This window comes from Ciconia boyciana, chromosome 7, assembly GCF_034638445.1.
Source record: "Ciconia boyciana chromosome 7, ASM3463844v1, whole genome shotgun sequence".
Taxonomy (NCBI): domain Eukaryota; kingdom Metazoa; phylum Chordata; class Aves; order Ciconiiformes; family Ciconiidae; genus Ciconia; species Ciconia boyciana.
The window spans coordinates 238,712-263,869 of NC_132940.1; the positions used below are offsets into that span (position 1 = coordinate 238,712).

General features: G+C 48.4%; 1 protein-coding gene and 1 long non-coding RNA gene across 4 annotated transcripts; one reads left to right on the forward strand and one right to left on the reverse strand.

The window, feature by feature from the left end:
- The first annotated feature begins 1,283 nt into the window (after positions 1 to 1,283).
- Positions 1,284 to 14,906, forward strand: LOC140654170 (uncharacterized). Its single transcript, XR_012043361.1, has 3 exons — positions 1,284 to 1,394; positions 2,015 to 2,139; positions 14,314 to 14,906. It is a non-coding gene; the product is annotated as an uncharacterized lncRNA (long non-coding RNA).
- Positions 3,116 to 19,738, reverse strand: LHX8 (LIM homeobox 8). Of its 3 annotated transcripts, XR_012043359.1 has the most exons (9): positions 19,579 to 19,738; positions 19,105 to 19,263; positions 15,970 to 16,091; positions 14,292 to 14,512; positions 13,734 to 13,837; positions 10,640 to 10,735; positions 9,357 to 9,540; positions 7,260 to 7,347; positions 3,116 to 3,479 (listed from the first exon to the last, which is right to left on the reverse strand). XR_012043359.1 is itself a non-coding variant. In XM_072867224.1 (8 exons), exons 1-8 carry the CDS (start codon positions 19,657 to 19,659, stop codon positions 7,343 to 7,345), a joined length of 972 nt encoding a protein of 323 aa, XP_072723325.1. In that variant the 5' UTR covers positions 19,660 to 19,738; the 3' UTR covers positions 7,228 to 7,342. The 3 variants fall into 3 exon arrangements, 2 of the variants coding, with proteins under 2 accessions (XP_072723325.1, XP_072723324.1); XM_072867224.1 differs by lacking the exon at positions 3,116 to 3,479 and having other exon boundaries at positions 7,228 to 7,347; XM_072867223.1 differs by lacking the exons at positions 3,116 to 3,479; positions 7,260 to 7,347 and adding an exon at positions 8,083 to 8,597.
- Between the last annotated feature and the right edge of the window lie 5,420 nt (positions 19,739 to 25,158).

The following is a 25,158-nucleotide window of genomic DNA, read 5'->3' on the forward strand; positions in this document are numbered from 1 at the left end:
ACTTTGGAAAATCTAATGCAAGCTACATGCTTTATCCAAGACGGCCTGTTCTGTCCTAGCAGAGTAGTAAGTGTCCCACAACTGCTGGCTGGTGGCAGAACAGCTCAGTGAGGAGACGGAACCATCAGCTCTTGAGAAGTCCTTCTGCGTGACTGCAGCCTTGGTGTTTCGGCTTGCTACATGAGAGCAAATTCTTGGCAGTCCAGAAGCAAGGTATTTAGGGCATGTTTGTCATAACCAGCGAATGTAGTGAAAATGTAAGAGTTACATTTAGACAAAGATACTGAAAAAGCCAAATCGACTACAGAAGAATCTTTTTGCAAGAGACCTGTCCAGAGGCTAAAGCTGAAGGGTGTCATTCTGCATTACTGCTGGCATTCATCCACACCAAGAGAAGAGTCACTAGGGCTGGACTGTTGCTTACAGTACAACCATGTCGGGTTGTATCAACAGACTCTATCATTGCAGATAGATAGATGCGTCATCATGCATCTATCTATCTATCTTTGAAATTTCAGTTATCTAAAAATATCAAAGCGGTCTCCTCTGCTGCAAGTTGGTCAGAGGACATAGTGATAAACAAGTTCAGTTGCTCTGCTTGCCTTAGAAGGATCTCTTCTTATTGAAGTGCAGATTTTGAAACTAATTGAAAATAGAAATTGCAAATAAATGTTTGGGTCAAAACGCTCTTCCAGAAACTGAGAGCAAGCAATGTACCACTTTCTACACTTACAAATAAGCAGGGATCAAACTCTGCTAGTCCTGTATCAGAAAACAGAAGTCAAAGGAGTTTACTTTGTCACATGCCATGTAAAGTATTTTGTTTATGGCTTAACTTGTATTCTATTCAAGGTTTCACCAACTAGAGCCATACTGTGTCAAAACAGAAGATGGTCTAAATCATCAAAGATTTGGATAGCTTTCAAATAAACAAAACAGAAAAAAGTGCTACTTGTACTTCAATGTTTTAAATACTTTTTCATATGTGCAGTGATTTTTCAGTTTAGTCTTTTTATTGTTGATCCAACTCCATAAGACACAAATATCTTGGGGAGTCTGTCAAATATCAGAACTGCATTTAATAGAGTTCTGTATAACTTGGGATAAATGCAAGCAACGCAGAAGTTGCTGCCCTCAGTACCAAGAAAATAGAAAGGGGGGGGAGGTCAAAACAAATTGTAAATATGCAACTTTTGCAGACCATTGCTACCATGATCAACCACGTTATATTTTGTTAACAGAAACGTTGGCTGAAACTGCTGATTTTCAGGGATGAAGAAATATATTTATTTCAGCTGCTTCCTTGCAAATACTTATTTTGCTCTTCTCAAGGGTTGCTGGCGAAGGGAAACGTGAAGGAGAGCGTGCCATAGGAGAGGGTGCAGTTGTAACAGGTAAGTCTGGTATACCCCAGGAAGATTTCACACACTGGAAAAGCTCCTCTGCTAAGAGGTTTTGATTTTTTTTTTTTCCTTCTTCCCTGGCATCTATTTCATAGAAGATCAGATTTAAAGCCATTTGATTCTGAGAGTTTGTCTAAATCAGGATCAAGTATAGAATATAAAAACACCATCCTTAAAGAGAATGAGAAAGGCTGAGTGTTGATGATGAGCCAGCTAGGGATAACGATGGATGCCAGGATAGAGGATGAATGCAGATAAGAATTATTTTTCTCTTGGAGACTACTCATGATGTGTAATTTCTTTAAAATAGAATGCAGAAACCATTTGATGGGGAGTTGTTTTAGCATGCATGGAAGAGCTCAGAATGACTCAATAAGTCTTTTCCTTTAACTTCAGTTTATACAGCATATCAGCCTACAATAATGCTTTTCCCCACAGGAGAGAAAAATAGCTGTTACACTTGTATTGCAGTTATTACTACCAGCCTTACTGGAAAAATCTGTAAACAATTTTCAAGTGGTAGTCTTATAACAAATGTAGACCTCCAGAGTTTGAGATTATATTGTTTTAAGTGACATAATCCCAAACATACCTGCTTTTTCAAATTTAAGTGGTTGATGAAAGCACACACGGAGTACCTGCAGCAGTCCCGTTGCTTTTAACCTCCAGGAACAGAGAGCCTGCGTGAACAGTACCCTGCTCAGAACATGTTCTGGACTCAGCATTTCTTAATGGGGTGAGCCTTAGTTACAACCTTACCTATAACTGCAGAGGCATCCTCTTATAACTTAAAGGAAAAACTATTCTGCTTGAAACCAGGATAGCTACATAGTACAACAGAAGGTCACTCCCTAACATTACTGCTAGAATTGCATTCCATTGCTGTGTATTAAAGCCAGTTAAAAGTACACAGTAGTGCAGCGGATACCCACTACAGCACCTTGTTCTCGCATGTTCTACCCACCCCATGAAAGAGAGAGTTAATAGATTGGTCTGTTTTCAGTAACTGTTCATTTTATTTTAAAAGGAAATAGGACAGTTAAAATGTGCAAACATATACTTCAGTGTAAATCAGTTCATTAACAGCTTAGAGGTAGTTTGTGTTTCTTTCGTTATTAATCTTGTGCTATCTTTCTCTGTCCCTAGATGTCACTATTCTGGAGACTCATCCACATGTAACTAAGCTGTGGATTTTCAGAAATTAACTAAACCAGTTCAGGGTTTTTTTTCTGCTCTTCATTTAAACTAATGATCAATTGTTTTCATTTTTTGAAAAAGCTTGGTTATCATGCTGTTAGTGACTTGTATGACAAGTCTAGTTGCTTAATTTTTAATTCTAGAATGAGCAGGAGTTAAAAGTTAACTAGCAACAGCAGTAATACACAGAACTAAATTGACAGAAGTTAAATTTTTGAACTTGCAAAATTCTTTTCTGCTGCAGGTGCACACATTTTTCCCAAGTAGTTGTCTAGGGAGTACGTATGGAGTAGCTGGATATTTGGAGTTTAAATGTATGTTAACTGTAATGATGAAAGCCACGGGTGAAATCAGCAGTACAGAACTGAGCAGACCCTTAGCCAGGGTTTGGGCTATGGGCAGCACGTCTCCTAGCCCTGCGCAGGGCCACCGGAATTTCTGGCTTGGTGTTCATGTTGCTAGCACAGCAGAGAACGGGCATGATCGCCTCAGCTGTTACAGCAGGTCACACGTGCGTTTGTACAAAAAGCAGAAGGCTTACAACTTCTACTTTAATAATACACACTTCCATCATAAACCAGCTGTCATTCCGAATTAAGGAGAGAATCAATTTTCAGAGACTACTGTGACTTTTGAATCAGTAATGATTTTTAAGTGCAATGTAATTTAACAAAAGACAAGGAAAAGGGAGACAAAAGCACAGATGCATGTGTCAAAATATTTCTGGAAACAGTGTCTTTTATGAAGACATTATTCCTCATACATCTGTTTGACTACCCATCCTTATATCATCACTAACTTTGCACGTCCTAAGGCGTAGTGCATTGCAAGATGAAAACATAGGGGTTCAAGAAGGCATACCACAAATCCAGAGCTGAGCTGTAAAATGTCAGGAAGAGAAGACAAGAATCATCAGTTTCTTCAGAAATGGAAACTATTCACAACAGTTATCTATACTTACAAAAAATGAATGAATAAAGGAAAGGCGGAAGTGCAATAAGATCTATTTGCCTAAACTTTAAGCAACTCTTCAACTTCAGATGTAATTGTAGAAAGGATGCAGAAAGTAGTTATGGTTACTATAATGCAAATATAAAAAACATGAACTTCGAGCCAAAAAGCCAACTCACAAAATCAGGCAGCATTAGCAAATGTCAGCAAGGGTAAAGAAAACAGCATTGTGTACATTTATTAATAAATCTAATCAAGAGTATGGCTGTTACTCAGATCTGTTACTCAGAGTCCAAACTATAGGCAGTGAATACCAGAAGGCCAAACTAGACCTCCACCTGTATCAGTTTTGACCAAAAAACCCCAACCAAACAAATATAAAAGGATGTATGAACAAGTCACTGGCATAGTTAGTACCAAGGCCAACAAAAGCAAGCTCTCTAGATTATTTCAAACTAAATGGTTTTGGGTAGCTTGGGCCTGCTGCATTTTGTCCCAGGACAGCTGAGCCAGATAGCAACCTCTCCAAACCATTAACTCTTATTTTTGAGAGATACCAGGAGAAAGAAGAATTGATTCAGTGCCTAGAGCCCAGGAAATGGGCAGAGGAAAGCCAGGGAATGCAATAATGCGGTTTCATTTCAGTCTATTTTATTCAAGAATTTTAAAACCTTAACCACACCAGCAATAACAAGAAATCAAACAGTGAGACTGTCAAATCAGCTCAGCTTCCTTTTGGCAAGGGTGACACCTGTGCGCACAGTCAAGAAGTTGTACGTGTCACAGTCTGACATAAGCACGATAGGGAAATAACCCAGGATAGAAAAGTTGGAAAATTAGTTGTAAGCAGTTCAGACAATACATTCTCGTGTTTGAAAAATGGAATTACTGAAGGATCAGGTTCTAGTCAGTATTTTAGTTAATTACCTGGGTGACAGAATAAAGAGATTCTTAGTGAATTTTTGACAATACAAAAGAGGCAGTACTGAGGAGCTCGGAACTGGAATTCAAAATTATTTTGAAAACTTTGAGAAATAGTAAGAAAGAAGCGGCGTGAAATTCAGTATGGCAAAATAGAAGCTGCTTACCTAGGTTGCAATAATCAATGGAGAATGGTAAACAGGAGACAAGACCACAAACAGAATGTGGAGGGTAGTGTTATTAGAAGAAAAGCAGTCATCATCCTGGGACACACAGCAATGAGCAACTTATGTGCCCTAATCCTCCTGCTGAGCATCAGTAAGGGCTTGGCTAAAACTCAGTTTCATCCTTCAAGATGATGGACAAAGAAAACAGCACGGAAACAATTAGAAAACTTGACTTGGTATGAAAAACTCAATGAATCCGATGTGTTTGGCAGGGAGGAAAATACTATGGATTTTCTTTCGTTGGAATTTTTTTTTTTCCTAAGAAAGTGCCAGATTTCCTGTGGAATCTGTAAGGATTTCTACTATTGGAGACATTTAAGAACAGATTAGTCAAACATCTCCACTAGCAGTAGCTATTTCATTGTGCCTTGGGGTGAAAAGCAGACTAGAGAATGCCCGAGTACTTTTCAGATTTATCTTTATATGAACACAAACCCGTATTTCCAGTGAGCAGCCAGAACTTCAAAACATCTAGATTCCAGTATTTTGTTTAATTGCAGAGTTTGGAATATTTCTAAAAGATCTTGAAGATGCTGTAGCAATAGACCATTTCTTTACTCTGCAAGCTGAAATACTATCAACTTCTAATAAACAGACATCCTTGAGAGATTCCATGAAGTTTGCACTAGGAGGATATTTTTCATCTTTACTTCTCCCTCTTCCTACAGCAGGTTGAATATAAATACATTTTAAGTTTTATTTTGCAGTGTAGTTACTTGTTCCAGCACACAGTAATATGTGACCAGCCCCACATTGCATTGGTTAGACAGGTCAGGGAAGGAAGGGGAAAAGGAGTGGAAGTCACTAGCCAGTCTTCTCACAGTACTTCTGAGACGCAACTAACTTTTTTAGTGGTATTTCTTCCTCCGAGAACCTCTTGATGCAAAATATGTTTTGCATCATTAGCTCCATTTTTAATTTCTTAAGATACATTGCATTGAAACTATTAGCAAGTGCCATATGATCATCCTACCTTGCAGGCTAAGACTTTAGGATCAGAGAGAATGTATTACAAATACAGTTCTCTGCAAAAGCATCCACATAGCAGAGCACTAGGTAGAGCTCTGTATTGTTCTCTGTTCCAGATAGGTCACTTCTAAGCAAGATGGGAAGACCAGTTTATTTCATACGCTGATTTTGTACAACATTTCAGTTTTAAATTGAACCTGTGCAGTCTAAGAGGCACTGGCTCAGCATACTACATGTTCCTGCTGTAGCTATAGCTGCGTTCTCTTCCTGTAAAGAGACCCCATGAATTTCCTCAGCATGGCAAAATCCAAGTTACTCTCTTAAACAGCAAGAAGCAATAAGGATGGCTCCAGGGGCAGAACTGTTCAGCAGCAAAGACACAAGTGCAAGCCAGCACACAACCAGTAGAAAAAGAGAAGCATTCAAACTTGCAAGTCAGGCTACAGGAACAATTTCAGTTGAGAGCAGCAGACTAGAACTGTCCTCAGTTTTCCCTGTGCTTCGTCAGCCCCACACAGCCCAACCCCAGCTGCAGACAGCTGAAGGGGGCCAGCAGCACCCATCTGACATTCTCAAAGGGAAGACTCAAAAGTCCAGAGCCTCTGCTGGAGCGTCCTATTTTCAACTCTATGTTTTCCCAGCTGCACTTACAAATAGCTGCTCAAGCATTCACAGTAGTAAAGATTAATCCTCCTGCTTCCTATTTTCATAGGGAAATGGGAAAATTGCTCCCCATTTACTTTAATCCTGCACTGACTTTGGAACTAAACAGAAGGGGTGTTTCATAAATAAGCTTAGACTTACTTTGTTTCAGGCAACCTGAAGCTGCTTAGAGTCCTTCAAATTAGAGTGAATAATTACTTTTCTTTAAAGGGACTTGATGCAAGTCAAGTTGCATTTTAAAACAAGACAACTGAATAGTATTTTAAATTGCCAAGTTATGTTAAGATCTAAATTATCATTATTTAGTGTTTAACTGGTAAAACTTCAGCAGTAAGGTTGTCCTACTTGCATACCAGACCCAACAAATGAACAAAAACCAGTTTGCCTGCTGCTACGCATGGAGTTTTGTCCCGCAGACACATGGAGCTAGCTTAGGTACTGAAAACACCACACTGAATTCAGTTGGCCACCCGGACTATTTCGCTAAGAAGTTATCTATGTTAGAATAAAACGTAAAGTCAGAGTATTTCACTAAGAAGTTACATATGCTAGAATAAAATGTAAAGTCAGTCAGGTTCCACACCACCTCATATCTTTAGCGTTGTTTGTGAAAAAAGTGTGGCAGGATAATATTAGCCCAGACAAACCACTGTGCCAGTGCAGGCAGATTGCTTTTGCTACTCAGGTTAGCTCAGACATCCGTGAGTAGCACTTAAAACAGTGCCAACATTTAATTTACAGAACTTGAATAATTCAGAGCTTGCTGTTGAAGTTACGCTCTCAAAAGCCATCATATTTACGTGGTGGCAGGGAGAATACTACCTTTTCCACATTGAAATGGTTTGACCAGGACAGTCAAGAAATTTCAGAGTAGAGACACTAACTCATAGTTGGGAGAGAAAAAAAGCACATGGACCAACACACACACCTTCAAGAGTACGATTTCCTTCTGATGCAAGTAAAGTTTAGGTGTGCAGATGGGATCTACCCGTCTTAAGTCCTTGAAGGAAACTAGTCTGTGAAGACAAAAAATCAGTTGAATTGATAGCATGCACTAGCCTTTGTCCATCAAATCAGTGTATCAAACATGCTTTGCAATTAAGTCTTAGCACATTAACAGTTTAAAACACAGTAGACTTTTGTGCATTTGACTGAATTCCAGTCTCTGCTCATATGCAGTTTGATACACGTCAGTTAAAATACTGAACTAGATTTTACTTTAAAAAAAATGGAGACTCTGTTTACGTATTACATGTTAGTTACCACCCTGCTTAACAAAATTGCAAGATAAAACCACTGAAAAAAAAAGAGAAGCTGAAGTAGTAAAAATTTGAAATGTTAAAGCAGATGTGAGTTTAGGCTCTCCACTTGCTGGCTTAAATCACAGTTAAAAATCCATCCTTTATATCCACCATTTCCCTCACCCTGCAGGTGTGCACCCTCACCCTCAGGAGCAGTGCTGTTTTGCATATACTTAAAGTACCAGCTATTTGGGGTGTTTCAAGACCATTAAAGGATTTTTAAAGTCAATTGAGACAGATAGGAACACTCCTGAGCTTGGTGGAGTGTACATAAGTATACCAGGGACCTTCTCTTAAAATTGAGGATTCAAGTTAAGCGCTTCACAAACAATCACAGTTCAGCCATAAACACAGCAACATTTTTGCTTAGCATGCTACAGCAGAAACTTTATTCAGTTCATTTTGAAAATATTTGCAACCAAAATTTATTTTTGTAAACTCACAGAAATAAGCTTTAACATATAGGCTGTATACAACTCAAATACAGGTAATACTTTCAGCAATAACTTACAGATACAAACTAATGATAAACTACAATTTCACAAAGAATTGTAAACATTTTGCACAATTGTCAGTCCTTTCTTTTAGGCAAAGTGCTCTTTTGATGACAAATAAATTAACACACACAACTAGAGTGGACTACTTCCAGACAATACAAAAAAGTGTTTAATAAGGCTTGTAAACAATGTAATAGTTATTTATGCAGAATCCATAAAAGTGTCTTGCAGGCTAAATATACTTACATACCTGGGCAGCAAAAATGATCTTGAAAATGCTTTAGGTGTTAAATAAAAAGTTAACATTAATATCTTTCCAATGATATTTTCAATACACAATAAATGACTTAAGGTTACATCCTTAATAGTTTATATCCCTGACAGAAAGGAATTAGGTGTGACTTATTGGCAGTTGTGTCATTGAATGGGGTAGCAAAGGCTGGAGTCCAAGAGCTGTAGGTGAATGAGCTACAAAAACAGAAATATTTACTGGTCAACTTCATCGGAGGTAGAAAGAGATAAGCTAGTAAATCCCACTGGGTAACAACAGTTTGCTGGCCCCAACCACTGCAGCATGCTCTGGTTTTCCCTAGCCCAGCATTCACACTCCTCCACCCACAGCCCACCTTACACCACCGCTTTGGAGAAAAACAAGCTCAGGCCACGGGTGCAGCTCAGAGCCTAGTTCTCCCCAACCTTCACAGTCTCTCCTAATCACAAATATGAGCCAAAGCTGTTGACTTGCTGGGTCTTAAGACACACAATGACTGAAACATTCTTTTGACCACCAGGCTCCCCCACCATGTGTTACTGTGAGGGAAGCTGAAGTTTCAGGGAAGTTGCTGCATTGGGCATACCTAGATTCCTTGGGGTAAGAGTCAGGGAGTGGGCGGTAAACGGTTTTCATTAAAATTACATATCCTTAAAAACGTGGCATGGGCATTTAAAAAAGTGTTTGATTTCTTATTACTAGTATTCGTAGTTTGGAGGAAGCACAAAAAGTGGTCTTCATACCCAGATCTTCAGCTACGCTCTTACAGTGAGGGGCTACTGCTTGAAGAAGCACACTTCTTAATGAGGCGTAGATAGCAAGTACAGTATTAAGATAGTCTATAAAGAATACTACAAATTAAAAGTCTATTAAGTTTCTTTAATCCGTACTTGGTAAACTGTTCTTGCTACAGTCAATAATGATTTTACTTGGATATGCAAAGTTGTTATACCTACCATCCATATAGCTGTGTAGAGCAGTTAGCATAGTCCCATCCTGGGGTACGTACGCAGAATATGCCATTTCTTCTAACATGGGTGGAGACAGCCTGGAGGGCTGAACTGCGGTGACAGGAGCAGTAGATGAATGATTAGGACTAACATGTTTCTTATGGCGCGCTCTGCAATTTTGAAACCACACCTGAAAAGGGGGGAAAATTTACATCATGTTGATAGATTGCATTCTGTTTCAACATTAGCATAATAAAAACCTCAGAGTTCTAACTTCAGCTGAATTCAGTTAGTTAGTTGAGCCTTTAACATAACCCTGACAGTCCAAATGACAAAGTAGTCATTTTAAGCCTACACGGTGCCTCAAACAAGCGTGGGCAAGTCAAGAAAGCTTCTGCAGTGACCAGCAGCCCAAAGGACCGGCACAGCGAGGGGCTGCACAGCTCCCAGGGCAGGCGTCCCGCCAGGCCGAGCAACAGCATCCCCAGCCCCGCACCGCTGCGCAGACCGCTGCCCCAGGCACGGACGGGACACGGCCGTCTCCATGCCCGCACGCTACTGACAGCAAAGCGGGGTTTTCACAGGATACCTGTTTTCCTTTTCACACTGAGAAGCGTGCAAGCTTCCACTTTTTTAAGGCTTGATCACAGCTGCCAGATACCTCATTTCTGTAGAAACGCTCTGGCAATCTTCCAGGCTAGAATGAGCCAAGGGAACTGCAAACTTATTTTTATTTATATGAACATATAAATGTATAATTTATATTATATAAAAATTCACATTTATGTATAAAAAGAGCATGGGTATAAACGTTTGCTGAGAGGCACCTTCAAGCAAAGATTCTAAGTTTGTGTTTCTCTCACTTTTGGATGGCACAGGTATGTATTTTAACTCTGCTCTCCAGAACAGATCACTAGATACTCACTTACTCCTCATGTGTCATACCACAAGCCGTTTTCAAAAAGAAGTGCAGGTCTTAAGAACAGGCTACTGAAGTCAGAAATTTATATTTAGAAGAGTGCCAATTTCTATGCTATTTAGGCTGAGAAGTTTCTTCCTGGAAGATTATTAATCCTCCACACAAACTGCAAGAGGAATACAGCAAGTTTTCCAAATTAACATGTTTGTTCTAGACCAATTCCTGACTAAGGATGTTGTCTGAAGTTATGTTAAAACTGCCAGATTAGATCTTTTTCCACCTCAGAATAACTACATAGAGAAAATTGTCGTTAAGCTTTTCCAATGGATGAGTACCAGACTTTGTTAGTCAAGTAACTTAGCACAGCCACCTGTATAACACGCCTGCTCAAGCCTGTTCTTTCTGCCAGTTTCTGAAGCGTTTGTGCATCTGGATTGTTGTCCTGAGCAAACTGTGCTTGCATAACCTGAAAAGGCAAGAGAAGAGGGTGCAGGTTTTTTGCATGCAGTCCCGAGAGCAGCATTAGAGACTCCTCTCAGACCGCCGTCCTACTCCTTGCCTGGTTTTAGGAAACTGTTGTAATCACTAGTCCCCAGACAGTCCCCGATACATTAAGGAAAAAAAACAAAAAATCCCCCAAAGCCAAAATACAAGCCCCTTATTATGCTTAACTGAACTGAGACATTTACCAGAAATGAAAGAAATGAATTCTGCTCGGCAGTAGTAAAAAATGGAGGAGGTGCTCTGTTATGATTGCATTAAAAGGACTGTGGGAAAAAATTCTCTGCAAAGCAATTCGAGTGTGCTAGACAAAGAAAACACCTATAGCAGCAGACCACAGCGCACAGCGTAAGGAAGGAATGGACGCTGATCCACCTCTGAACCTGTCAATCACTATCTGCATCTTGCATTACATGCGGCTTAACCCTCTTCAGCTGCAGGGAGGATGCAGGCAACTGGGAAGCACTTTGTGCCTCCTTCACCTTTAGCTGACCCGAGGAACACAGAGACTCCACCTTGGCTGACCTGCGCTACGCAATTGTTTGGTTACACTCATCTTTTTACAGAAAACTGAAGTGAACACTTGTCATTAGGATACGAATTACTTTTTTTTGAGGAAGTAGATGTCAACTTGGCCTGCATCCTGAACAGTTTTAGAGCCTGTAAGAGTTTACCTTATTTAAGGAAGTAAGGCTTCATGGATTTCTGCAGGGTGTCTTCAGCAACTTAGTAAACTGCAGTTTCTCATTTCTGGATTTTGTCCCTTGATGGTCTGCAAATTTTGCCTGGCTTCATCTTTGAAGATTCAGACTACTTCTCTCCACATTCAGAAACGTTGAAATTATTTACTTTCCTACTGTTTCATACAAAGACATCAAAAAGCACGGACATGCTTTTGTACAAGTACTTCACGAGGTGTGTTACTACACACTGCCACTGACAGTCACTTATCCCGCTGATGCTTCTCTTGCTGGAAGTCTTATACCAGCATCAAGGACAGGTACAGAGACAGATGCACTGAGCAGATAGCAAGTGTCATTAAACAACGAGAGGCCCTAAGATCTCAGACACCTGCTGAAGTAAGTTACAATTTCTTTAAAACAGGAAAAGAGGGGAACATGGAAGTTTCACTGATAGCAAACAGGAAGAAGCCCTGAATACAGTTCCTGCTCTGATGGCTGGGCCTATCTCCCATTCAGCTACTGCTGGAAAAGAAAGTTCCCTTCTGCAGAATTTCAAGCTTGATGTCCAGAGCCCTTGCCCTGTGCCCTTGTCAAACTATTGCTAACATACTTGTTTTGTATTAACACCACATTCTGTCTCCAGTCACAGCTGAAATAGCAAACCAAGCTTTGACCAGCCACACGCCATATTATACAGCACTGCTTAAATGCCTCACACGTTATTACACCTCAACTTTAGGTTTTTTCAACTGCTTTCACCACAACGAGAGGACAGGCCAACAAAACAGAACTCAGTCTGAGACAGTAGAAAACAAACGGTGTAGTGGCCATCCGTGACCAGAAACTCAAAGACATGTTATAAACTGAAACTAGGGATGCGTAGCCAGGATTAGGTAGAAAGCCACAGCTTCCTTCCCACTACAGGTTGAAACCTCTGAATCTGGTCTCACCACTACCCCTCTCTCACGGGGAGCTGGCCCTAGTCATGGTATTTTTCCCTAGAAAGCTAATTTAAGCGAAATGGTGATCCAGATGGTGAAACAACTCAAATATGAGGCAGTCCAGAGCTAAATCTTGCCAAGGTAGCAACAAGAGAAGAAGCCTTGAAAGCAGAGCAGATGCAGGCAATCCCCCTCCCTCCCTCTTCGGGGCAGGCTTGACCCTACGGGAGGGGTTTTGACTTGGTACTTCCAGAGTTCCTAGCTCCCACTTCCCTTAGCCCTGACCGTGGAAAGGAATAGAACTAGTGGCTGAGCTAGTATAAAAGGACATTGGAAAAAACATACTTCAATAACACACGTTCAAGAACAAATTGGACAGTACAAGAATTGCTGCCAAGTACTTCAAATGCACATTCCCTGTATTTCACTCCACCCAGCTCTATGAAAAAAGCGTTGTTTCCCCCCCCCCCCCAAAACATGCAGCATTAAATACTGAAGCTAGGTCCTGAAATATGACACCAAGACTGTAACAACTTTAGTATATTTTTAACAGGCAAAGCTCAAAGACACTTTGAGGAAATCAGCATGTGAAGCATTTTGGAAGGGCTGGGAGAAGAAGAGAAGGAAGGAAAGTAAAGATGAGTCCCTGTTGACAGTCTTTCTTCCTGGCATACAGAAGTATAGCCAAGACTGTAACATATGATCTAAGAAGCAAGTATTGAGGAGAACTGTCCTAGGAGGAAAAAGGGCAATCAAGAAATAAATATGCATCTATTCCCCATCTTCTCTATAAACCAAAGCAAAACAAGAACACGGTCATTGACGGGAGTCAACCTGTGTTCACGTGAATATAAACAGGAACCCACAATACTTACCCGCTTTGAGAACACAATCTTTTGCAGCCCTCATTGTGCACTACAACAGAATTCAAACTTCCATCCTGTTAATGTCTTGAAGTCATATACAGTACCCATCCTTAGTACAACTCTTCACATTACATAATGCTAAAAATATTTTGTCTTTATTATGTGTAGCGATGTAAATGCCTGATTAAATAGATTTCATCGAGCAATCAAAATAGAACCACCTTTTTGTTTCCACTCTGCAGAATTACTGGCTGCCCCCAGGGAAATAAAAAGCTTGAAGAGTAACTATTTCATATAAAACTGCTGAAGCTAACAAACAATTCCAGAAACATGCTGTGTCTTGATAGTTTATGAAAGAGTTTAAAGCATGCAAGCTTCTTCTTTCCCCCCACATATGCATCCGATTTCCTATCGGTTCAGCACCTCTGTCCTGCATAAACCTGAACTATGCAAGTTTCTAGCACTGCCTCTACCTGCAGTTGATCTGCTGTGAAGCTGGTCCGAGCTCTTTTTGCTGGTTTTGGATGATTAACATCTTGTTCTGTTAGCAATGCTCCTTCCACACTAATCCCATTACCTGAAGCATTAAAAAGAAAACAACACTGTCTGCTAAACATTCAAAACGACATTAATTGTAAGTCAGACTGTCCTCCAACAATCACCAACAGTACTTGGCCAGCTGAATTTCAACTTTAGAAAAGCCATATTCTGTTCAAAGTTAAATTGATCTGGCACCATTACCCATTACACACCAACTGACTCCCTTGCAAGTGAGGGAAGGAATAGATCCAGCATGATATTTTATCAACTAGATATGCTCTTGCTTTCTTTTCCTTAGGATAGAAAACAAGTTATACAAACTTAAAGATTAAAACATCCAATAATTTGCACATTATTTTAATTCAAGAACCTGTGCTTCCAGCCTTAGTAAAGCTAGGTAATTAACTCTTAATAAGGAAGACGAAGTAAAACCCAACAATGTAATTAAAACTAAACCACAAACATAGTTCTTAACAAAAGCAGTACGTTACCATTTTCAACTTCTCTTTTCAGATTGTCCAACATGCAGTCGTAATGTACTCTACAAAGGACTTTCTCTTCAACCAAAGCAAACTCCTCTCCAGTAGAAAGCTGTCTTTTGCAGGAGAAGCATGCAAAGCATGCCAAGTGGTATACATTTCCTTTAGCCCTTCGGACCCAGTCGGTAGAATGAATGTGCCTCCCGCAGCGGGAACAGCGGGTGCCGTACCGCCTGCAAAAACAAAGGCAAGAGGAGGGTGAAGGCACGGACACTAACCATCTCCGCCAAAAGGGTAACTCCGGGAGGGTTAGAGGCGATCCGGATGCAGCAGCGCAGCAGAGACCTGCAGCAAGCGGGCTGACCACAAGGGATGAGGGGACAGCATAACTCTGGTTTTATTGCAACAAAATCAGCAAGTTTGCATCTGCTAGCTTAAGGCAAGACCACTACTGAACTACAGAAGTTAACATTTTCATAAGGCAAAGAGTGAAATTGAAACATCTTAACTCCTACATGAATTCACAACTCTTCATCTTTCCTTTCATAAAGATAATTACTCTTTAAAAAGCTGTGAGTGGGAGCTGGAAACAGCAGACTTTGTGTTCAAAATTCTCCCAATTATTCAAATACATTTCACATTACTCTAGTGGTAGTCTGAATATTATACTTAGCTACACCAACCTTCACTAATCATTCAGTTCCTTTCAGCAGAAGGGGGAAAACCTGTATCTTCATAGTTATTTCCTTAATTGCCATCACATTATGATTTTAAAAGAAATTCAAATATCTGCAAGTATTCACATTACTACGGTAGAATTTTTCTCTTTGAAGAGAAAACTAGCCACCAAGATATGTTGATTATGTAGATAAGAATTTGTCCTGAAAAATCTTTGCAGAGTCGTAAGTTGTTTTTTTTTTTTTAAGTCCCACAAAGCTTTGTTTTTCCAGAAGTTCACAGCATTCAGCCTGCCCCCTCCCTCTCTTTCAGTGCCAAAAGTGACTAGCTGGACATAATCCATTCACTACACAGGTGAGAATCCCATAAATAGTTTGGTCTGGGGAAGTACTAGCAATCATTCCAAAATTAACAGCAAAATTTTTTGCTACTTTCTGGACCAGAGATTTTGTATCATGAGTACTTTCGATGTCAGCACAAATAAATAATATTCTTCCTTACAGGATCAGACTTTAACGTTGAAGAATGCTTCACGTTCTAAATCAACTGACCACTGCTGAAAGCTTCTTTTAAAGATCGCAGGATTTATTCTGGGTTGGTTTTGCAGTTCCATGTGATACCCTAAGTCTCATACCAGTGGAGTGCTAGTCCCAACAGAGTATCATTTCAGCCCTACCTTGTATCTCAATCAGCATTACCTAAGGATGGTTCTTTGCACAACCTTATGGTGGCAGGGACTCTGGCTTACTTCCCCCCCATACAGAAGTAAGCTATTGTATAAATGCAGTAGCTGTGCATAACAACAGAGGGGCAGAGGGGGAGACTTAGTAGGTAGTTACATTAGACAGAGCTGGGGTTTCCCAAGTCCCTCTGCAAGAAACGTCAGTTTAACTACTGAAAATAAACCTAGCAAGTAAAAACTGAAGAGCCTAAATGTGCATTTTAGTTGCGGCTTAAGTAACAAGCAAGCGTAACATGTTATCTAATGAAACCATATTCCTGCATGATATACCTGAAGTAATCGAGTTTGCAGAAGATATCTTTATCTTTGATGTAACAGCTGGTGTGCCTTCCTAGAGACGTCCTGCAGACGCTGCACGAGAGGCAGCGCACATGCCAGCAGAGGTCGTTTACCTGCAACAACATAAAAGAAAGATATCCCTCAACGTTTATGCTACCAATAGTACATTTCCTATCTACAAAAACTATTTCTTACATCCATACAGACAAGGCCAAAAATTCCATGTACCATGATTCACGGAAAATTTATCTTCGAGGCAAAACATTTTTCCTATAGAACTGCATGCATATTAAGGGTTAATTAATTTGATGGAAGTCTTCAGGATAAGCTTTCATGGTTTTGTAATTAAAAGCACCAGAAGAGGAAGCAAGAGATTCAAGTTCCACGTAGGTATTTTGTGCCCAGTTCTGTTCTCATAGCATTAGAGTAACAGAGCAAGTTTTGGCCTCACATGACCTCGGGAAGGCAGCTAACTTACGTACTTTTATTTCCCAGTCTGCAAAAAGTCCTGCCTAACAAAGAACAAACTTCGCAAAGTGATTTGAAATTTTAAAATGCCGAGTATTGGGGGGGGGGGGAAGTCTGTCAAATAAAACCACACCATGAATCACATCTTCCATTTGCCAGGTTTCTGTTAAAGCAGAGTTAGTGAACAGAGTGCGAGTTTCAAAATATCAGCAGTTGCTCTAATAGCAAATTCAACAATTCTTTAACATGTAATATCCATGGTGAAACTAGACATAGTCATGGAAAGCAGCAGAAATCAGCAGTTTTGAAAACTCACATATAATTTTTGGGCAAATAAATTGAGTGCAACTATTTTAATTTCTTCTCTCCTATAAAGAGAATTCTTTGTTGTGCAGACATTGTGCATCGCACATCAGCTAAATAACTTAATTTGAAAACCCAAGACTCCCAGTGACCATAAAAATTAAGTAATAACCCTCTGGATAATCCCATGCTGCATAGGAGGAATTCTGTAAACCAAACAATGACTAAGTTTAGATTTATTTATTTATTTAAATTTTCTGAGCCAATTTCTCATCTCATACCAAACAGCCCACGCCTATGGCAAAGCAACAGATTTGAGATAATCTAGGATGTGCCTTTCATCAGAACACTGCCAGACAAACCACAGAGAAAGCGCGGTACTGACTCCAACACTCGCGCTGGAATCACCCGTTTCAGTCACTCTGCAGGTTATAACGTCGCAGTTTGCAGTTGCCCAACGCTCTCCCAACTCCATCCTTGTTGGCAGCCATCTTCCCATACACTGACAAATTTGCACCACAACATAATGTGAAACTGTTGATAACGGCTGTCACCAAACGGATCCTCCCGAGTACTGCTGAAAACAGCCGCACTGCGGGCAGACACAAGGCAGCAGCGCTCGGGCCAGACCCAGCCTGCCCAGCAGCCCCCCGCGCGAAGGCTCCCCAGGCGACCCCCGTGCGGGCCCACCGCGGGAGCCCCGGCGAGCGGAGCCCGCGCGCAGCCAGGCTGCTGGCGCACAGCTCCGCAAAGCGGGAGCTGACATCCCAGCCACGCAAAGCTCATCTCGCCGCCTGTTCTTCGGCGGCTAGCGCTCTTCCTTGGAACAGGACATCAGTAGCTTTGATACGTTCTTACTTATCGATTTACAGGGCTGAAGCTGGAAGACATACTGCTGATGATCAGCAAGGTACCAGGTTACCAGCACGGATTCCTGTCTCTCTCTGCCTGTGCAGGAAGCAGTAACAGCTAATTTAAACTTAAGGGTAAATCACTTAGAGGTCTTCTGCTCCAAGCCACTTCAGTTGTTCAGACAGGAGACGGCAGTGACCAGTAAACGAGATACCAAAACGTCACTAGAGTTACTGGGACTGGAACCAATTTCGAGTTAGCCCTGCTCCCAGTCCTACTGCACTCTTCACGTGCGAGCCCAGCCTGTTGCAAAGGTGGCTGGGATCTACCAGAGCAAAAGGTATACAGCAGCTGCCCCACACCCGCACCTACCCGATTTTAAATGACTGCCAACCCAGCATACACATTCCGCCAACCTCCTCACCCCAACCGAGATCCAAGCCAATGATCCAATAACGACACTGAGATGTTTTCAGCGGTGTTACCGACTTTCACTTTGCAGGATATACAACGGCCTTATTTAAGGCTGCATCTAATGGCATCAAGTGACTTCTAGCACGATTGTCTAATCTCACTTTTGAAAGGAGAGAGGGCAAAAGTCCGATCCAGGATAATTTTAATGGCTGTAACACAGAAGGAAAATAGCCCCCCTCCCAACCACACCGACACTTTATGTTTAGTCACATGGGTTTGTTTGTTTTTAAATGATCTTACTCAGTCCTGAATGCTAAGGCTAGCAAAACTAGTCCGCAATCACACAGCTTGTTTCCTTCACAGACGTTACCAGGCCACCTTTTACAGGAATAACTCCTTTCCACGTTTCTCAAGAGGCACTTTTTGCTTTGAGATGCACGACATCGCACTAGAAGATTTATTTTGGCTAATAACAAACGGGTCACGCTGCTGCCGCTTACCCAGGAGCGTAAAGCACGGCAGGGAAGTTATCCACGTTCGGAACCATTAGTTTTCTCCCCCGCTCTCTCCTACAGCACGGCAAGGACCGACAATCCCAGCGCAGAAAAGCGTTCCCCAAACCGTAAGCAGCGACTCCGTTTTCCTCCAAGGCCCGGGCCTCACAGACAGGCACGCAGCTAACTTCATGCCTTCACACGCTCCCGCTCCCGCAGCAACGCCGCTCGCAAGCCGACGGGCACGCCGCTCGGGGCGGACGGGGAGCCAGCCACGGCGGCGGCACCGCCGCCGACAGCTCGGGCAGCCGCGGCGCGGGAGAGCGGTCCGGGGAGGCGCGTCGGGCGGGGGCGAGCTTCCTCGGAGCCCGCTGAGCCCGGCTCCGCGGGGCTCGCCGGGCTCTCCGCCGGGCGGCGGCGGGCCGGGCGGCGCCGGGGCGGCCGGCGCCGTGCGAGCGGGCCGGGCCCCGCGGCCGCGGCGCGGAGGGAGCCGGTCCCGCGGCCGACACCGCCCCGCCACGTCGGTGGGGAGACGCCGGCGGCCCCGCGCCCGAGGCCGGGGAGCCCCCCGAGGCGGCGGGCCGGGCGCTCTTACCTTCAGCAGGTACTTGTCCACGATCTCCAGGCCGCAGCTGCTGCACACGCACTTGCTGGGGGCGCAGCCGGAGCCCGAGGCCATGGACCGCGGCGAGGAGGAGGGCGACAGGGCGGCGGAGGAAGAGCAGGAGTCCTCGTCGCCCGCTGCGGGGCTCGCCTGCGGGGGAGCGCACGGAGAGCGCGGTCAGCGCCCGGCCCCGCCGGCCTCGCCCGGGAGCGGCGGGGAGCTCGGCGCCGGCCCGGCCCGGCGGTCTGCCGGCACCTGCGGGACCCCGCCGGGCACGGCCGCGGCGGGAGCCGGCGTTCCTGCGCGGGGCCGAGCGGAAGGGCCGCGCCCGGGGCCGCCGGACTCGGGCGGGCAGCGGCGGCGCCGCACGGCCACCGCAGCGGCCGCCGCCCGCGCCGGGCAGCGGCACCGGCGCCGCGCTCGCCCCCTCCCCGCCGGCCGCCGCCCGCTCGCCGCCCCGCGCACCTTCTCCGAGGGGCCGCCGAGCGCGGGAAGGTCCTTGTCCTCCAGCCTGCAGACGAACATCGGGTCGCTCTTCCAATACATGGCACTGCCCTACCGCATGCCAGCTCCGCGGCGGGGGCGCGGCGAGGCGGCTCCGGGGACCCCGCGCCAGGTCTCTGCGCTCAGCGCCTGCAGGAAAAAAGTTTTGTTTTCAAGGGGGTGGGCCCCGCCGCGCGGGGACCTGCCTCGCTGGCCTCACCTCCTGCGCAAAACCCGCCTTCCGAGCGTGGCGGGGCCGCTGCCTCCGCCAGCGAGCCCGCGCCGGGCTTCGTGCGGGGGGGGGACCAACGACAACAAAAAACGGCAACGAAAAAACCCAGAGGACCCCCCCCCGTTCGTCCTCATCGCTTGACACCGCTTCCCCCCGCCGCCCCAGTCTAAACAAAGATTCCAGTTACATCGCCGTAGCGGCGAGAAGGCCAGCGCGACGGAAAGCCAGAGTACGCGTGAACGGGAAAGGGCTTTCCGTCCTGCGGAAACCCCAAGCCCCGGCGCGTTCCCGTAGCTTAGACTCACAGCTCCTAAACCTGCCTTGCCGCTTCTACTCTTGCTCGCGCCTCCGAGGTGCCATGATAAAACCTTTCTCATTAGGCTAAAGCAGGAGCATCTGAGCTGCCCGAAGGCCGTAGCGGTACTCCGGTCCTGAAATGAAGCCTGAAAGAGCGCGGATGTTGCTAATTAGCATCGGCGTCTTCGGTCGCGCCATGGACAGAGGGTGCTAGGAGCTCCCCGGCAAACGAGAACGTTCTTGCAGCGGCGGGGGGCCGGAGGTTGCTGGCACGCTTTTTCCACGATTACAAACCTTGCCCGCAGAGTTCCCTCAAAGCAAATACCGCTGGCGTTCTCGGGACATTTCGGGAGAATAAGGCAACAGCTTGTCCATCGCAGGTGAGGTGAATAACGGGTGTCTGCTTCTCTGCACGTATGTAACTAGCCAGGTGTTTTTAATTAAACGTGTCGTTATGTTTCCATCTTTCCCCCCTCTCTTTGTTTCAGCTCCGCCTGACGATAGATGCAAGACATGTTGCAGAGCCGCAGTAAAGCGAACTGAGAGAATTGCCCCTACGCTTAGAAATACGATAAGTTTGGTATCAGGGAATTCTGCTTTCGAGAAGCTGTATGAAAGGAGGAGCCCCGTATTCTTCTCCCCTTCTCTAAAGGAGAACCCCCATATTCTCTCCCCTACTCTTCTCTAAAAATTGTGATCGTTCTTTCAAATCCCAGGAACCGATTCTGCCGGACCGTAACCGAAGGAGCGGCGGTGCCGAGCCCCGGTAAATCCGGGACCTCCCCCGCCAGTCACTCGTTTGCCCAGCGCTAAAACCGGCCCACCCCGGGCAGAATCTCGCTTAAATCTAGTCCCCGCGTCCCTGACAGCCGCTGCCACAGCGGGGCAAGTAGCGGTTGCGTTGTTTTTCTGGCCGCGACGAGGCTCAGGGCGGCGCGGCCGACAGCCGGCCCAGCCGCGGCGCGGCGGGCAGAGCGGGGCGGCGGCCGGAGCCCCGGGCGGCCCCGCGGCGGCGGGCGGACGCGGGACACCGCCGGCCCCCGAACGCCCCGGCCCGCCCCCGCCGGCCTGGAGGCGGCTTTCGGGCGACTCCCCGGGGCTGCCCGCGCCGTCCTCGGCCCGGCCCGGCCCCTCTCCCTCGACGGCCCGCGCCGGCGGAGCGCGGCCGAGGCGGCCCCGCGGGGCGAGGTCCTGCAGACCCCGGGCCCGGCTGCGCGCTTCCTGCGGGGCCACCCGCCCCGGGAGGCGGCGGGCTGCCGCCCCGCAGAGCGCGGCGCTGCGCCCCGGGGCAGCCGCCCCTCGCCGCGGGGCCCCGCGCTCCCGGCCCGGGGACCGCGCCGCGGCGTTTCCCCTCGGGTCTCTGCTCCCCGTCCGCGGTGGGGTGGCACGGGCCGGCACCGGCCGAGCGCTCGGGCGGCGAGTGCCCAGGGCCACGCGTGGGCGCGGCCCCGTGGGCTGCGGCGGGGAGGGGCGCGCGTCCGCGCCCCGCGGAGAGCGCAGCCCGGAGCCGCATCCAGCACGGAGCCCGCCGGGACTCCCTCTCCTGCTCTCCGCGCGGAGCTCCCCGTCCGTGACCAGCGCGTACGACGTTAGAGCTACCGTCTGTCCTGGGCGGCACGACGGAAAACGAGCACCTGGTGCGGGCCTCCAGAGGGGTGTGCCGCGGGGGAAACGGGGCCAGACCCGCCGTGAGCAGAGCCCTTGGGTAAGCCCGGGGTGCGCCGAGACCGTTGCACGGCCGGGAGCAGCGTCGAGTTCGTTGCTCGTCGGTCCCTTTCCTGCGCTGTCAACGAGTTAGTTCGGGGTGTTCGTGCGCGCTTCACGGAGGGCTGCGTATTAGGTTTCTATAAAATAACTCCCTTTCTGCGTGCATACACCTTTTCTCTCTGAAAAATAGCGCAGCGGGAGCCAACAAGGTCGATCCGCGCGTTGCTCCCCACGGCGATAGCGAGCGTGCATCAGTAATTCATAAAGCGGGTGCTGGCGGAAAAGCAGCGTCCGGGAGGCTTCGCCGCCCCCCTCCCTCGTTTCGGCGCCCGGCTCCGCCAGGCGACGAGCGGGCGCAGGGGGCCGCCGCGGGCGCGCTGATGGCCGGGGACAGGCGGACCCCCGCCGCCCCGCTCCCTCGGTCGCTGGCGCCCCGCCACCGCCCCCCGCGCCCCCCCGCGGGCCCCTCCGCTGTCTGCCTGGGCGCGGACCGCGGCAGCGGGGTGGCCTCTGGGCGTCCGGCCGCGCCCGCCCCGCGGCCGTGCGCTCCCGGCGGCGGAGGCCCCGCGGCGGAGGCCCCGCGGCCGCCCGCCCGAGGCTCGGGGGAGCGCCCGCGCGGGGCGAGGGTCTGCGGCGGCGGAGCGGGGGCACGCCGCGGGGGGACGGGGCTTGGCGGGGCTTGCCCCGGGCCTGCCCGAGGGCTGCGCGGAGCCGTGGGCTGGGTCGGCGGCCCCCGGGGCGCGGGAGGCGCGGGAGGACGGGGCGGCCCGAGACCCGGCGCGGAGCCAGCCGCGTAGCAGAGCCTGGTTATTGCGGGGGCCGGGGGCGCTTCGCGAGAGGTGAGCGTTTTGGCCGAGCCTATGGGAGAGGCGTTATTTCCGAGGAGAGGTCAGGAGCGCTACAGGGTGTGCAGGGTGGGCGCGGAACGTGCACGGGCTCATGTATCCGGGCTGCACCCGTGCGTCGCCTGTGCGCTTGTATCGCCTCTCTCTCCAGAGTCCAGGCTACATGTCATCGTTTCAGTCACACGCCCTCGGCACTTCAGTGCGTATTCCCAGCACCGTTTTTTGATGAGATGGAAACGCGCAGACGCGCAGGGAATTTCCGATTTCTGCGCGCCCTCGTCCCCCTGCCGCTGTCTCCGTGCACGCCGGAGGGGTGCACGGCTCGGATGCTGCTTTAATCCCGCCGCTCCTCGCCCCGCGGGCTCCGCGCCGGGGGCGCCGGGCCCTGCGGAAGGGCCCCGCGGCGGGGGTCCGCCGGCGGGCGCTCGGCAGGGGGAGGCGGGAGGGCGGGGGAACCTGCCGGGCCGGGCCGGGCCGAGCCGAGCCGGGCCGGGCCGGGCGGCCGCGGCCTGGTCCTGTCGAGGCTGAGAGCGGAGCGGAGCGGGGGACTCCCGCGGGACGCTCCGGCGGGGGGACTGCGTCTGGGTCCGATTCCTCTCTCTGACAAGCAATGCGAGGAGGTGCGTGGGTGGGAGCGCTAATCAGTCGCACATAGGAGAGATGGTTAAATATTTGACGGTAAGGCACAGCACGAAGAAAATACCGAACGCGGAGAATTAGGGTTGTCTTAACGGGAGGGTGTTGGCATATAGACCGCTTAATCAAAGACTGCACCGTAGCGCAAGTGCGTGCGGCTGGATGTTTCTCTCTGGAGGCTGCTCTGGCGAAACTGGTTCTGCCGTTAAAACACGGTCTGCTGAGAAATGAAGACAGGCATGGCGGTCAGCTTATGAGAAACGGGCACTGAGGCCAGGGCCGCGGCCAGCCGGGCCGCCCACCCCCGGCTAGCCCCGTCGGGCACGGCCGCGGTCGCTGCGCAGGCGACGCAGCCCTGCGCCCGGCACCGGCGGCTCCCGCAGCGCCGTGCCCTGCCCGGCTCCGCCCGAGGACGACGGCGGCCGGCGAGCCCCCTCCGCGCTGGCCGCGCCTCCGCCAAGGCCGCGTCCTCGGCGGGGGAGGCCGGCGGGACCGGCGGGACGGGCGTTCGGCCCGCGGCGCTTGGCTTCGCCCGGCTGTCGGGGCAGCGGGGACGCGCGGCCGCGGCCCCGGCCCCGGCCCCGCGCGGCCCCGCCCGCCCCGGCGGCCTCGCGGCTCTCCCGGGCGCCCACCCCGGGCGGCCCCGCTGCGGGATCCGCCGGGTCCCCGCCTGCCCTTCCCGCTCTCTGCCCCGCGGGGTTCGGGCCCCGCCTGGGTGGAAACGCGCTTCTGTGTCCCGTGAGCGGCTGCGTGCCCTCGGCTCGCCGGCTCGCCTCCCCGTTCGCTTATGGGCCTCCGCGCCTGTCCGTGCTCCCGAGGGGGGCTCGGGCGAGGCGGGAGGGGGGCCCGCGGGCCGGCTGCCCCACTCCCCGCAGCTTGCTCCCTGTGCAGCGGCGGGGCCTTGTGCTCGCCTCCTTCGCCAGCAGCTGTCTGGCAGGAGAGACGGATGGGAGAGCAGAGCCTGACAGCTATTGTGGGACGAAGTTCACTTCCATGCAAGTTCCCCTCTCTTGTCTCGGCCATCTTCTTACACGTACTTTGGTATTTGCACACCTGCCAGTATCCGGAGGTTTTCCATCTGTAGACTACAGCGTCCTGGGCTGCGGGGGCCTCTGTGGGCTGTGGAAGACAGGCAAGGAAATCGAGCCAGCGCTCTCGGGCTTGCTCTCTGTGAGTTTGCATCCCCACTGGCTGCAGCCACTGGTAAAAGCTGCAGGGTTTGGACTAGCCCTGAATTCTTAGTTCTGGGCTGGTTTAATGAGAAGCAAACGAACCCAGTCTCTTACCAATTGCTTGTTTGCCAAACCAGTGCAATGCACTTTTCGTGGGCCAGGCTGTCTGTCTCCGCTTTGTGGGTCCAGGATCCTCCAACGCTGCACACGTGTGGCTTTTGCTCATGGCTGTTCCAGTGTGGAGCTCTGCGTTGCTTCATTGTGAATGACCAGATCAGTCAAAAGGAAAAGTTTCTGTTTCCTAATTGGATTCCTGAGCCAGTGGTTCCCTCACCAACATCCAGAACTTGATGCAATTTTTTTTTTTTTTTTTTCCTTTCCACAGGAAAAAACCTGGGGGCTGGAGGGGTGGGGAGGCAGAGGGCACAGAGGGAGTTAGTGGATGCAGCCCTGCATCTTTTTAGAGCACTGGCCCTTGCACTGCAGGAGGAAGTGCAGGGAGTCATTTCGGCACCCCAGTGTGTAACTGCAATAATTTTGCTTCATTTACTCAGATCTGCTTATTTCACCTCTTGGTCCCTGCACGATGAACAGACTATCTGGATGAAACCTCTGCGTGTTCGAATTAAGCATTGCACCTATGCGTTCCTGAAACCGCGGCGAATGCTTTATC